The sequence below is a fragment of the Nomascus leucogenys genome, chromosome 18 (genome assembly GCF_006542625.1).
Source record: "Nomascus leucogenys isolate Asia chromosome 18, Asia_NLE_v1, whole genome shotgun sequence".
Taxonomy (NCBI): Eukaryota; Metazoa; Chordata; class Mammalia; order Primates; family Hylobatidae; genus Nomascus; species Nomascus leucogenys.
The window spans coordinates 38,310,105-38,324,527 of NC_044398.1; the positions used below are offsets into that span (position 1 = coordinate 38,310,105).

The 14,423-nt window shown below is 44.8% G+C and overlaps 1 protein-coding gene across 7 annotated transcripts in view; it reads right to left on the bottom strand.

The window, feature by feature from the left end:
• Window positions 1-2,906: 2,906 nt before the first annotated feature.
• TMEM273 (transmembrane protein 273) overlaps window positions 2,907-14,423 on the bottom strand; it is a 33,872-nt gene continuing 22,355 nt past the window's right edge. Inside the window, exons 4-7 of one of the 7 annotated variants that reach the window (XM_030798064.1) lie at window positions 13,881-13,911; window positions 13,320-13,398; window positions 9,767-9,790; window positions 2,907-4,092 (exon numbers count right to left, since the gene is read on the bottom strand). In XM_030798064.1, coding sequence (XP_030653924.1) covers window positions 4,075-4,092; window positions 9,767-9,790; window positions 13,320-13,398; window positions 13,881-13,911 — 152 coding nt within the window. In that variant the 3' untranslated portion in view covers window positions 2,907-4,074. Of the gene's footprint in view, window positions 4,444-9,766; window positions 9,791-13,319; window positions 13,477-13,880; window positions 13,912-14,423 lie in introns of all 7 variants that reach the window. The other 6 variants (XM_030798063.1, XM_030798062.1, XM_030798067.1 and 3 more) reach the window with 6 other exon arrangements.

Consider the following 14,423-nt stretch of genomic DNA (forward strand, 5'->3'; position numbering starts at 1 on the left):
AAATCCAAATAATGTGTAGATTTTAGTCAAAAATAATGTATCAATATTGGCTCATTAAATTGTGACAAATATGCCATACCAATGAAAGAGGTTAATAACAGGGCAGGCTAGGCGTGGAGCATTCGAGAACACTCTCATCTATGCTCTCAACTTTTGGGTGAGTCTAAAACTGTTCTAAAATAAAAACTTTATTTAAAAATGTATAAAGAGGCTAGGCACAGTGGCTCATGCCTGTAATCCCAGCACTTTGGGAGGTCGGGACAAGAGGATTGCTTGAGCCCAGGAGTTGGAGACCAGCCTAGGCCTCATGATAAAACCCTGTTTCTACAACACATACAAAAATTAGTGGCACACGCCTGTAGCCTCAGCTAGTCAGGCGGATGAAGTGGGAGGATCACCTGAGCCTGGCAAGGTCAAGGCTGCAGTGAATCGTGATTGTGAAAATGAACTCCAGCCAGGCGACAGAATGAGACCCTGTCTCAAAAAAAAAAAAAAAACACTATACATAAACATATGCAAATTAAGAATGAAACAAAAACTTCCATAATCTCACCTTCTCTGAATTTTGGAATTGTGTAAAAGTTGCCTCAAACCAATGATAAGTAATAGCTTATGTTTACCAAGTGCTGACAACATGTCAGTGTGCTAAGAACTTTACACGCGTTACTCATTTAATTCTCACAAAGATCCTATGGGGTAGGTACAACCATTAGCCTACTGTACAGATATAGAAACTGAGGCATAGCACCATTAAATAATTTTTCCAGCTCAGAAAGCAGCATTTAGTTATAGAGCTCATGTACTCTACCACTGCTCTGTACTGCACAGAGCAGGGCCACAAATGAAAAGGCAGTCATGAGTCCATTAAAATTCCAGGACAGTGAACACTGGGACATAGGATATGCTGCTAAGGGGGGCTGGGACATTCAAGGCTTGAGTGACTTCTCCGCATCTGTATACAGAGCCTGGGAGATGTGCCACTCATTTGTCATCTGATGATAATCTACTCATGAAAAATCGTATTCTTTGAAGGATGATTAATTAATTTGACAAATCTGAGATTAAGACAAATGACTTAGAAGGGAAAGAATCAGTCATAGCCTGCACCTGGCCCAGTATGGACTTCCCGTCGCAGGCCACTACCCCTTCTGCCTGTATCTTCGGGTCTGCCCAGTTCAGCCTCTCTCTGTCTAAGCAGCCAACCTGCACACCCCATCTCAGGGGAAAGGAGCCTCCAAGCCGGCCCTCTCCATCTTCTCTCATAAATCCCAGAGCATGTTCTAGAATAATTGTTGACACGTGCTTTTAACCCTGATTTGCAGGTTTGAACACCTGTAGAAAGGTGAGGTTCACTGCAGCCCATCGTTGCCTCCCCAATAGCCTAGGAGACCCAACACCCAGTTGCAGAGCTCTCTAAGGCCATTGCTCCTCAGGCTCTCCACATCCTAGCCAACGACTCCCAAACCTGGGGTTGTGCTGAACTCCCTCTGCCTCCCTGACAGATCGATCCACCAGCAAGTCCTGGCATCTCTTCCCCTAAGGTCCATCCCAACCCCACCCTCACCCCCAATTCTCTGCCTCTTTGCTGCCAGCACTCCACCTGGGCCATGCTCACTTCCTGCTTGGACTGCAGCATGGATGCTGCAGGGACTCTAGAAGCTGCAGAGGGATGCTAGCATGCCGTGACTTGTTTGAAAGTCACAATAGCACTGATATTTTTATTTCCAGCTGCCTAGCTTATCTGCCTCTCAGCTGTTTTCCAACTTTGATGATGGAAAGGTTGTATCTTCAGGCTCTGTTCAGCTTAGCCTCCCTCTGTCTAAGCAACCCTGCCTGCTTAGAAAGGAGTTTTATTAACTCCTCCAAACCCGCATTTATTTCCTAAAATTGCATGATATGTGTACTTTCAACACACAGAGGACACACATATATACACATATTTGCTTATGTATTAATTTATATAGATTCAATTTAAACACACTTTTAACTATATAGATTGATACATATATAGATGATTTTTAATTTGTTGACCTTGCCAGAAAACCCTCTCCCATTCACCTTCCCCTCCTTCCCGTAGTGAATCCTGGAGGCCCTAAACCATATCCACTTCATTAGATCCTGGCTGGCTGCAGCCATCTGCAACCTGCTTCCCTGTGCAGGTTGACTCTTCCTCCTGACATTTGAGAACCATTTTTCCCCTTCCCTTAGGGCATGATGTTCTCCATGCTGTGGTGGACTGTGGTGGGGGAAGCTGTATGTGTCCTAGGGTCCCAGAACTTATAAGGCTGGGAGGATGGGGCTTAGTCCAGACTCTGGCCTCTGCTAGCATACTGTCAAACCACAGGATGAGGCAACCATGCTGGAATGGCCCTGACTTGCGAGGCTACACTGCAGACCCAATGGCTTCTTAGGACTCCTTTCAGTCACTTCCAAGAGATACTGCCCATTGGACCCCGCATCCCCAGGAGCTGCTCTTATGGAGAGGAGCTATCGAGGGGGGCTTCAGAGAGCTTCTAACAGGACTAGAAGGACATCCAGAAGGAAGATATTGAGCTTGGGTTTGGAGTGTAAGCCAGGGAGACCTCAACGTCAGGGCCTCCTGCCCATCTGCCTCCCAGATGATGTCAGCCTTTATGACCCAAGGAGAGGACACTGGCCTTCAGCGTAATTCTCTCTGTTCTTCACTTGGGAAACCTTGTGTGGGGCTAAAACAAAACCAGAGTCCAGTGGTGGTGTTGGGAAAATATGTCATGAGGTGGGGTCGGAGAGAGAACACCGAGGTTTTGCTGTGTGTACAGAAGGTAAAACAATGGCTGAGATTCCAGGAGAATTCACCTTCAGTTCACAAGTGTTTCTGCCATTCACAAACCAGATGTCTTAATTAAAATGCTGCTAAAGGAAGCAAATCATTTAGAAGATCCCATACAAGATGGTTTATTTTATCCTACACACAGAAAATTTCTTATGAGTATCACGTTACCACTCTTGGTTATCAGTTAACAAAGGCTGCTAATGAACAGCATCGTTATCAAGTTGGGTAAGAGACGCCCTGGAAGTTCAGGCAAATTATGACAACACAGCACTTTGTTCTGAAATATAGCTCATCTTTCATCACATACGAGGAGGGCAGCCCAGTTTGAGAGATTTCCTGGAAAGTGGAAAGGCAAAGAATATTCTGTGATGTGATCCCAGAAATACAGGGTTAATATTACAAGGGAGAGAAATGCTCATGGGGCCTTAACCTGATGGCAATTGTAGAATGGCGTGGCTTTCCTCAGCCTCCACCAATCATGTCTTTTATGCAACAGCCATGCACATTGTAATAATAACCACAAACTAATTATATAAGGAGAAAAATAATAATTGACATTCATGGCCCTCTGCAAGGCACAGCATCTACTTTCTCATTTGGTCCTTCGTTGGTTCCATCCTTTGAAGGTCTGAGAGCAGCAGGCCCATTCCATGAACACCAAAGCCCTTCCTACCATGCCAGCCCAGGCTGCCATTTCCCCTCCAGAAGGCCAGCGTTCATCATCAACAGGGCTAGAGACCATCCCGGAGTCCCCATGTTTCAGGACTCCCGAATCTTCACATAGTCCATCTTTAAGAAGGGATCTCTTGGCAGCTAAGATGGTGAAGCTAATCGTTCTACAAAGTACTGCCTAACTGTTGATAAGATGGCAGTGCATACGAAGCTGTGTGTTGGGTCGGATTCCCCTTTTCATTAGCCATTTTCTGTGGTAGCTTCCACGAACATGGACACCATGCCTTCATGGAAGCATGAACAGCTCCAACACAGGGTGAAGTTTCTGGTGTCCACCTTCTTCTACTGCAGGCTAAATTGCTCAATCCTTCCTCTATGCAGTCCGCTTCTTCCAGAAGAGGCATGATATTTTCCTTCAGGACAGAGGCACTGTATATTCTATTCCTTCTATTATTTGCCTCCAATATTCAGTCCATGTGAAAGTTCATTACAAGCCTTGGGTGTTTGAATGCAGAACATCCGGAGACGTTAACCGTGGGCCGTTTTCCACAGGGCTAGAACCCCTCTTCACGTCACTGCTCACCTACAGCTCAATCACCTGTGCATCTCTGGAAAGGAAGAGAACCATCTGGAAGACTTATTGAGAGAGCAACTATGCTCTAATTATTGCATGTGTTTATGCAATTCACACAATTAAACAGGTATAAAAGCTCATCAGCAAAGCCTGCAAGGTGGGACACTTCCTTGCGCAACATAGAAAGGAAACTGAAGGCCAGTGGCTTCTGGGTAAAGGGGAGAACTCAACCTGGAAATTGTTTTCTGCCTGCCAAACCCAAGGCAAACAAAACTTCATCCACTTTGATGACAAAAAGAGAAGTCATTCCTCGAGGTTAATAGGCATATTTTGGGAAACTTCTCACTTTCTGTAGTTGGTGAATTTGCACAGGTCTGGCCAGATGCTACAAGGAACAAGGTAGATAGACATATGAGAATGGAACTGGAAAATAAAGCCTTCACATCTGAACTACAAGCTGTTACAGAGGGTGAGACTTCTCCGTACTTGGTGTACCAGCTTTGATGAAAAGGAAGGGCAGCATAGGTGTCTAAAAAAGGGGAACATGGAAGAGAAGATGAGTCAACAAACCACACTCAGATACAATAGAATGTGGACTGAAAGTAGGATGCAGACCCTGCGAAGGGCCTCCCTTATACCTCCATGCCTTGAGACCAAATTCACACCCTCACTGTAGTTTCACATAGACATCTAGACTATAATAGAATGGTATATATGCTTACATTGAATGATGCAAAATTGTGTATGACTTTGCATTGTGTATATTCAGTCACAATCTCCTGACAGCTAAGATCTCCTCATGAGAGATAGGGCAGCAAAAGCAGGAAGGCAGGACAGAGTGAAGCATCTTTGGGACAAGCCACGTCAAAGGCCATAAAACAGACAGCACATACTTGACTACCCCATATTTGAGGACCAAGGACACAGGTAATGGTCAGGGATATAGAGCTTGATGGTGATAGAACCAACGTTAAAGACAAGAAAGACATTGGAAACCAGCAAGATATGGTGAGAGGAAGTGGTGAGAAAAGTAAAGGAAGGGATTCCAAGCAAGGGCCTCAAATGCTGTCAGGGGTTTTATTCTCCTTTAAAAGATAGAAGGTCCAGAGGAACATGGGGTTTAGAGGCCCAGAGGCTGAGCAGAGGGTTCATCCTTCCTAGTGTCTTTAACAAGCCCTGCATTAAAAGGCCCCTTCAGGTGTTGATAAGGAAGGGATCTAAAGAAGCTGGAGTTAGCCAGGTTTGTTTTGCACTTGAGATATCAATGCCCAGAGTAAATGGGCAGCCCAAGAGAGCAGCCTCCTCCTACCCCTGGCTGCCCTGAGCAGAAGAAGGGGCACTGCTGAGCTACCTCATGGATGAAGTTGTTCTCTGACAGGTAGTGATACCTCTGCAGATGGATGTGTCACCAGCCACCAGAGAGCCAGGCACGATCTGGAGGAAACAAGATAAGGCTGGCAGAGTCTGGGGTAGCATCTGCTGGCTGGACTAGTAGGTGAATTAGGCTGCATGGTACTCCGGGTTGGCATCATGAGAAAGAGCAAGAGAGTGTTGCATACCATGTGATTTAGTGGCTACTTAACTCAAATCTTTGACCATATCCTCCAAGAATCACACAGACCAACAAGGAGAGAAGAAGAACAAAAAAAAAAAAAAGTAAACTAATAATGAGGATGCCTATACATTCTGGTTAGCCCCAGGGTTCATCTGTTTAGGATACATTTATGCCTGCTAATACTGAAAAAATATCTTTGGCAAAATCCAACACACATTTCTGATTTTTAAAACTCAGTAAAATAGGAACTGATGAATGCTCCTTAACATGATAAGATATGTGTGCTTCAGCCCTAGAGCCAGCATGTTACTTGATGGACACCACTAGTGGATTTCCCATCAAAATCTGGCAGAAGCATGTCATATGCACACTTTTTCCACTATTATTTAACATTGGTGTTTTTAGCCAATGCAATCAGAGAGGAAAAAATAATTAAAGGCATATGAATTGGGAAAGAAGATCTATATTTTGGCAGATGACATAATATCGTAAAAACTCAAGGGACAGAGGAGAAAACAGAGACAAATAATAAAATCATTCAACAAGGCAACCCCTATAATGCTAACATAATCCCCAAATATCAAAATACAATCAATGACCAGGTAGGAGACATAATGGCAAAAGCGCTATTTTTAAAGCAGCAAAGGCAAAATACTTAGGAATAAATATAACAAAAAATATGACAATCTTATAAGAGTAGAATCTGAAAACTCTCCTGAAACACACAAAAACAGAAACACACAAAATCAGATAATTTTTTATGAAAAAATTATCTCTTTTCCATGGAGAGCCACTTAACATCTTAAAGAAGTAAATCATCTTTAACTTCATATGTAAATGTAATGCAATCCCAATTTAAATACCAGGATGTTTGCTTCTTTTTTTTTTTCTGTGTGTTATTTTTATTTTCTTTGCTTTGGTCTATCCAAAAACCCAATAACCAAAAACACAAAGCAATCCGTCATAAAATTCTCCACTGGGACCTCCCCCAGCCCCCACACCATGAAAGATTTTTGTTTCTGTGGAAAGATTCTGAAGTTGATTCTAAAGTTCATATGGAAAAATAAATATGCAAGAATAGCTGGAATAAAATAGCAAGAATGTCCCCTGCAAAGGAAGCACAACATGTGTGCAGGTGGAGGGAACCAGCCCCACCAGAAGGTAGAGTACACCAGGAAGCCTCTCTAGGCTCAGCCTCTCTAGGAAGCTCTCAGCACATGAATAACCACAAATACCAATGGAGAATAAAGTCTAGAAATACCCTAGTACACACAGAAATTTAGAACATTATAAAAGTGGCAAATGAAACACTGGGGAAATAGGGTGGTTTTAAAAAATAGTATCGGAATAATTCAATTGCATTTGGGAAAAAGAAAAAATTGGATCTGTAACTCATACCACACACCAGAAAAAATGCCAAATGGATCAGACATCTAAGTACACAATAAAACCATCCAAGTGCTGGAAAAAGTATATATGCACAGATATATACATCTATATGTAAACATTTTCTAATTTTATCTAAAAAAGTGTGTCTATATAAAAGTGTTTTTAATTAAATATATTTTTGTAAAAGTATCACAGAAAGAATAAACCAGGAACTATTGAAAATAGCAACTTCAAAGCAGTAGGTAGGAACGCGGTGGAGTGGACAGTTACAAGAGAAACACTTCTCTGAGTTTATCTGTTTACATAGTTTATCTCTGAATCGTGTACATGACACACGATTCAGAGATAAACTGTGCAAACAAAACTATGTAAATTAAAATTTTAAAAGACTAAAACAGGAAATAGTGAAATAGAATACACATTAAAACAAGTGTTTCTGACTCTCTATCCAATTGATAGCATAACCACGCAGAGAATATAATTAATTTCATCTGAACACAATACTCTGGCTGTACACACCTAGAGGGCTAAATTCTAAGGGTAAAAGCCACTGCAAAGAAATGTGCAAGTTTACTGAGCAGGTCTATAGCTGTATAGTGCTCTAATTTCTGGAGGCATTTTGTGTGTATTATAGAATAGAGAAAATGAGTAAAAATATTATGTGGTTGAAAAGCAGGGTTTTTACTTTGGAGAAGGCAATCTAGACACATGGATTAGGGAAAGCTTAGGAAAAATCTTATGATGTTGAGTTTGTAATTTAAATGCACATTTCCTGACTCTGCCCATTGAAAGGGCCTAGAAGCAATGACACCTCAGTAGCCCTGAGCACACATTGTACCCAGATCTTAGTTTCTAAAAATCATTCCATAGTAAAAATTAAAATAAAATAAAAGAGAGAGAGAGTGAGAGAGAGAGAGAAACAGGGACCCTTGGGAAAATTAGACCCTTGTGCTACCCTTGGGAGAAGGACAAGGTGAGCCTGAGATATTGTGTTGTCAGAAGTCTAGCATGTGCTCAAAGACTAATGGGGTTCTGTCTAAAGGGCACAGGGGCCGCCAAGAAGTGACTTGCACTAGCCAAATTTGCAACAATTTGGGCATCAGAAAGAATCATGATGGCAATGGATTAAAATGCATTGAAGTCCACAGTAATAATCCCCAACAAAAGAAGGAGAAATGGAAGATAGAATAAAAAGGCTTTCTTATAGATGAATGTCAGCTATTAAATATAGAAGAAATTCTGGAATTAGAAAGTCAATATTTTGTAATCACCAATGGCAATAACTGCTTCAAGCAGGATCGTGAACAGGTATAAAATCATTAGGTGAGGAATTGTTGGGGGTCAGGATATTCACATAGTGTCAAAGTGCCACCCCTCGTATTATTCATTCATTTCAGAGGGGAAAATTCTCATTTCTACAAATGTAGAAATCTAGTGGTCACTCCCTTAACCAAGCAAACGAAGCATCACCAAGAGTGATGCAATACAGCGAAAGATACGCAGCATCACCTCATGGCATTTCCGACCAAAAACTTCAATCTGAATCTATTCAGGAGAAAACAATCAGACAAGTCCAGAAAATGGGACATTGGATAAGACAATGGGGCTTAGGGACTTCTCAATCAACAATGCCATAAGGGTAAAAAGTAGAGGGGCTGTTCAATACTGAAAGACACTTAAAAAAAAGACAAAATAAATACAAATATTTTTTCTGGATTGGAAAACAGCACAATAAAAAATAGAGCAATAAAAGATACTTCTGAAATAACCAGAGAAATTTAAATATGGACTGTATAATAGATGACACTAAATTAGAATTAATTTTCTTAGGAGTGGTCATTGTAATTATACACAATAGGAGACACAAAGGTGTTGTATTCAGGGGTGAAATATCATGATATCTACACTAATTTGCAAGTAAATCAGTCAAAAAAGGCTTAAGTACACAGAGATAAAGCAAAGTGGGCACCGTGTCAGTGAGTGACCCTAGGTGAAGGGTGTATATATTTTGATTGTCCCATTCTTTCAACTTTTCTTTGAATTTGGACATTTTCATAAAGCAGGAGACTGAGGTCAAGTGATTGCCCCAGGCCTGTGTGACCATCCTGGGCTGGTCAGACAGGGAGCAAATTCTCAGTGGGTTTGGCACATGCATGGGGCATGAGGTGAGGAAAAGCCAAGCTGGGGAATGTGGATTGTGAAATGATGATTCTCAAAACCCTAGTGAAGATGCCTTCATTCCTAGGAGTCTTGATTCATAGGCTCATTCAATCAGAGGTCCGAGATCCTGTCCCCTTCTGTAGACCGGACCTCCACATATGGGCTTCGTCCTCTCCGAGACCCCAAAGCAGCACTGAGATGCAAATACCCAGCCAAACTGATAGCATGATGACATGAAGAGATGTTTGGGAATTTTTTTCACCAAATGGACTAAACTGGCTAATTATTAGATTGGACACTAACATAGGATAGGTCTTGGAGAATGAAAAATAATTTACCTATCCTGTTAAAACCGTTTTCTCAGCTCTAACTGGGCAAATGCCCCACAGCTTCACGTTAAATCTTGTCAAGTACCACATGTCCCAAGGTGATGCTGATTCCTGGTCTCACAGCTGTCCTGGCATGAGGGCTCCTGGCCATGGCCATGGTTGCCCATCCCGTGTGGCCAGGGTGAGGGAGAGGTCATGTCGAAAACCCACGCAGCCCCATGGGGCAGAGACTGCCTGTCCTCCTTTTAAGACAAGTGATCACCCTTACAACTCACCTTTTGGAGAAATTGTGGTTTCGCCTGCAAAACAAGATAAAAGGGTGTTCATTGCCTAAGCCTTAGAAGACAGAAAGACAATGCAAAACTTGCTGCAGGAGAGTGGCTTGCTTGTCATTAGCTTGCTCTTTTGGGTCTGACTTCCTCATGACTCAGCCTGACTCCATCTAGTGTTAGTTTTGGAAACTCGAATCCTGCTTCTCCTCTCTGAAAGTCCCTCTGTTTGCAGAAGAGCTCTGTTACCATACCTGCCAAGAACAGCTCCCTGCATGTGGTGAGGGCAATGTATTCATTATCAGGGGTATAAACTCCCATCCAGCCATTGCCTCCCAGCCTCCCTCTCTCCTGGCCTTTATTTCTTGCCTCCCTCACCCACCTGCTTCCTCTAGCATCCCTTCATGTTTTTTCATGAACTTTGCTTTCAGAAAGTTCATTGTTGAATAACTATTGGAGCCATCTTTCTTGGATTATGGAAAATGCCTTCTATAGCCCTGATAGCTCAAAATAACCCAGAACTTCCAAAAAACACATATAACTGAGATGCTCCTCTTAGATGATCATGCATAAGAACATGAAAAGCACAGTGACTGCTCATTCAGCAGTGCTTTCAAATGGGTCTGTGTTGTATTGCTCACAGCAGCATCTTCCTACACAGACATATGTGTGTCAGAGTCCATCATGAATGACCACATGCACATACACACATATATACACAGGCAATACATGAACACACACACATATGCGTGTGCATACACGCAACAGGATTAAGGATCAGGCTTTGTGAAATTTCATTCTATGTGAAGTCCATGGCTAAGATGTCCCTGAAGCATGGTCTGCTTCAAGGTCTGGCGATTTGCAAAGCAAAGCGCCTTAACTCAAAGTCCCCCTCAATGTGTGCCAGGAATTCAAATGGTCAAGGTAGTGTCCCTGTGCTGGGTGGAGCTCCAGTACTTTAGAGCCTTCCCAGTGGTGAGAAGGTCACTGTGCTAGAATCTCCACATGTTTCAATATTCCTGACCACAGGGGCTGAGCTGGCCACAGCAGTCTATGTCCTCTGCCTGGGTACCTAAGCACCCAGCAGAGGGCCCCTGAAGCCACGTGGTGCCAGGGTCTTCGCCATGGCCAACACAGCCCATCCATTCAAAACAGACTCCTCCTGCACTCCTCACCACAGATGCTACCTGGACCCACAAAGGCAACAAAGGTTCTAGGAAGTCAATTCTTCTCACCCTTCCAGACTCAATCCATGGCCTCCTCATGTCCTCCAAGAGCCCTGTGTGAAAACCCTTATAATGGCCAGTCCATCCTGATTCCATGGTGGGAGAGGCTCAGCGCCCAACCCACAGCCATCTGAGGGACCGGGACACCCTCCTGGCCAGCTGCACACTTAGGAGAACCTGTGATTGTGCCAACCCCCCTAGGGCTAGAAGAACACAGATCTTCCCCGGGGCAAAGGCCTCTTAGGGTGGGGGGAAGGGAGGGGTATGAAGAGCTAGCCAGCATGGAACTCTACTCTCCCACATCAGTGGACTTGGGGGCACTGGGAGCTGTTCGGCATGTTTCTTCTATAAAAAGGAATGTGACAACTTCAGCCAAAGTAGGTCTGGGTGTGTGTGAATATGTGTGTGTGTGTGTGTGAGAGAGAGAGAGAGAGAGAGAGAGAGAGAGACAGGGAGAGAGAGAGACAGACAGAGAGAGATGGGACCCATGGCATCTCTGGTCCCTCAACCTGAAATATCCCCAATTCGACCACATATTTCCAAAACCCCCTGAAGCTGGTTACATGTCCTGGGTGCAGAGAATGTGACATGGCCAGCAAGAGGAGTGCTGTGTGGCCACCAGGGCCTGGACACTTCACAGGCCCACTCAATCTAAGTTGACCACACATCCCTATTTCCCTAGGACAGTCCAGGCTCACACCCATCATCCTGGTGCAACTTTTACAGAGCCTCTTCTCACTCTCACAAAGTCCTGTCTTGGATGATAAGTTATATACCCTGTCTTCTCCAGCCCAGGACCCAGTGGACTGACACAAACTTGGGGTGGGGGGATGACTTGGGAGGGGACAGAGAGAAGGAGAGTGACAGTCAGAAACAGAAGGAAAGATGGAATGCTGGGAGACAGAGTTGATGAAATGAGCTTTAATGCTTCACAATCAGAAACCACTGCTGAAAACTAGAATATCTGAAGGAGGAGAAATCCTCAAAAAAAAGTGAACTTCTCAAGAAAATCCATGTCCAGCTCATCCCAAGCGCATGACTCCATGACAGCTGATGAGCCACAATGCACCATGTGTTCATCCCTCATGCAGCCATTAATCCATCCACTCCTTCGATAGACACTACTTGGAAGTTACCCAGTCCCTGGTCCCATGGAAGAACGGGAAGGTGAGACTGGGCTCTGGGTACTTTCTAAAAGCCACTATCCCTGTGTCAACCCAGACCTCTGTCCTAAATGCCAGCCACTTACTAGACATCTCCTCTACATGGAAGTGTCCAGAAACCTTCGGCTCACCATGTTCAAAAAAATATCATCTCACCCAGCTCACTGCCCAAAGCTGCTCCCCCATCAACTTCCCAAAGGGCACCTGCTCAGAGAAAACTCTGAGCTGTTCTAGATTCTTTTCTCTCCTCCAGTGGCTGTCTCAGTCCCTCAACCCACGTCCCTGGGCCAGCTCCTCCTTAACTTTGTTCCCGTCTTTCATTTTTTCCATTGTCTCCACCTGGACTTAACTCCAGCAGGGCTTTGCACCAGGCATGAGTCTCTGTCCGGGCTTCCAGCACATCTTCCTGGCTGCAGCTGGGCCCTCCTCCATGCTACCATATAACAAAAAATATTCTATCCCTCCCCTGCTTAGAATCCATCTGTAGGTGACCAGAAGTTTCAGAACAGATTTCAGACTCCTTTGCTTAACACAAGCCCCTCTGACTGTACATGCGTAGAAACTACTTATCTCTCCAGCCCTTCCTTCCACATGAAACACTTGCTTCTGCCACACAGCATGTCTGTCAGCTGCAGGTTTTACCCATGATGCCTACATATACTAGGGTTCCCTCTGCCTTCGTGAGCTTCTCTTAGTCCTTCCACACGTAGCCTGAGGCTCCCCTGCACCTCCTAGTGGCTATGCAGCCCTCTGCACCCCCAAGACACAAGGCAACACATGCTTAGCCTGCCATAGCCCTCCTAGGACCCCCACCCCCACTGTGCAGCCACCACCTGGGACCTGCCTGTCTCCTCTGTAGACTGAGGGAGATTGTCCTACTTCTCTCTCCTTGACCCCCGGCATCTGGCCCATGGCCTCATGTTCATTTACTTATTCATTCATTCAACACTTATGCAAGTATCCACTTTGTCCCTGGCACTGTGCTAAGTGCTGTGCTACAGAAGTGAAAAGAAGACTCTACCTGCCCAGAGCTTACATTTTAGAAAGAAACCCATGCAAAATAGACAAATCAATATGTCATATAGCATCAACTAGTGCAAAGAATTATAAAGAAAACTAAAGCCAAGCAAAGAGAAGAGAATGGTGGTTGGAGTCGAGAGGGGATTGTACCTTAAATAGGCCCTCTATGATGCAGTGGTGACACTGAAGCAGGGATTTGAAGGAAAAGAGGGGCAAGGCTTGCAGCTTTCTGGCAAAGAGCATTCCAATGACAGAAAACAGCAAGTGCAAAGGTCCCAAGGCAGGACCATCCCTGAGGACATGGGCTCTGCGCAGCAGAGCAGGGTACCTTGATGTCAGCAGAGAAGCCCAGAAACCTGGGACAAACCACGTGTGACCTCCCAAGTGACAGGGGCTGGAGGCCTCATTCTGAATGTCAGGGGTATGCACTGAAGGGGTCTGAGTGGGGGTGGAACAGGATCTAATCCAGGCTGTGCAGAGGCGAGCCCTATTCCCTTTGACGGCTGTATCCTGTGGCCCTCACTCTTGTGACACCTGCCCACTGGTCCAGAGGAGGAGAGAGTGTAAGGAGGGGGCCACAAGGTGCATTCTAGTCACCTAGAAAGCATGCCAGAGTGCAGAGAAGGCTGGGGATGACAGGCAAGGGAGTGGCACGGCCAAGACAGGAGAGAACACGATAACCCTCCCTGACTGTGTGGGCAGTGACCTTACCTTGGGGCTCTCTTCTTTAGCGGGATGGTGTCTAAACAGAGAAAGCCGGGCATTAGGAAGGGGGTCCTGTGACAAGAGGTGCAGAGCGTTCCCTAGAACTTTCACCTCCCTCTCCTGGGTCCTCTCATTCACGGATGCCCTCGAGAGATCCGGGGCCTAGCTGCTATGTGATGAAGAGGCTGTTTCCTCCCCTTATTTGTAGGGATACACAAGGATAAGCAAACTCAAGGATAAGCAAACTCCCATGGCCTATTAAAGCCCTCAGGCGATGCACATGCCAGCATCTGGGAAGCCTCCTCCTCTCCTGGCCTAGACTAGCCCCTTCTGCTTATCTTCACGGATCATAATCACATCTTCCAGAAAGACAGTGAGGCTCTGTTCTCCCGAGAAGCACCCCATGGAAAACTGCACCGTCATTGCACTGAGGCATCTAATACAATAGAGGATGAGTCTGGGGATGATACCCTGAGAGAAGGGATGCAAATCAATACTGCATTTTGGGTGCCAAGGAGGCGGAGGGCTGTGCCATGGTGCACGTCAGCC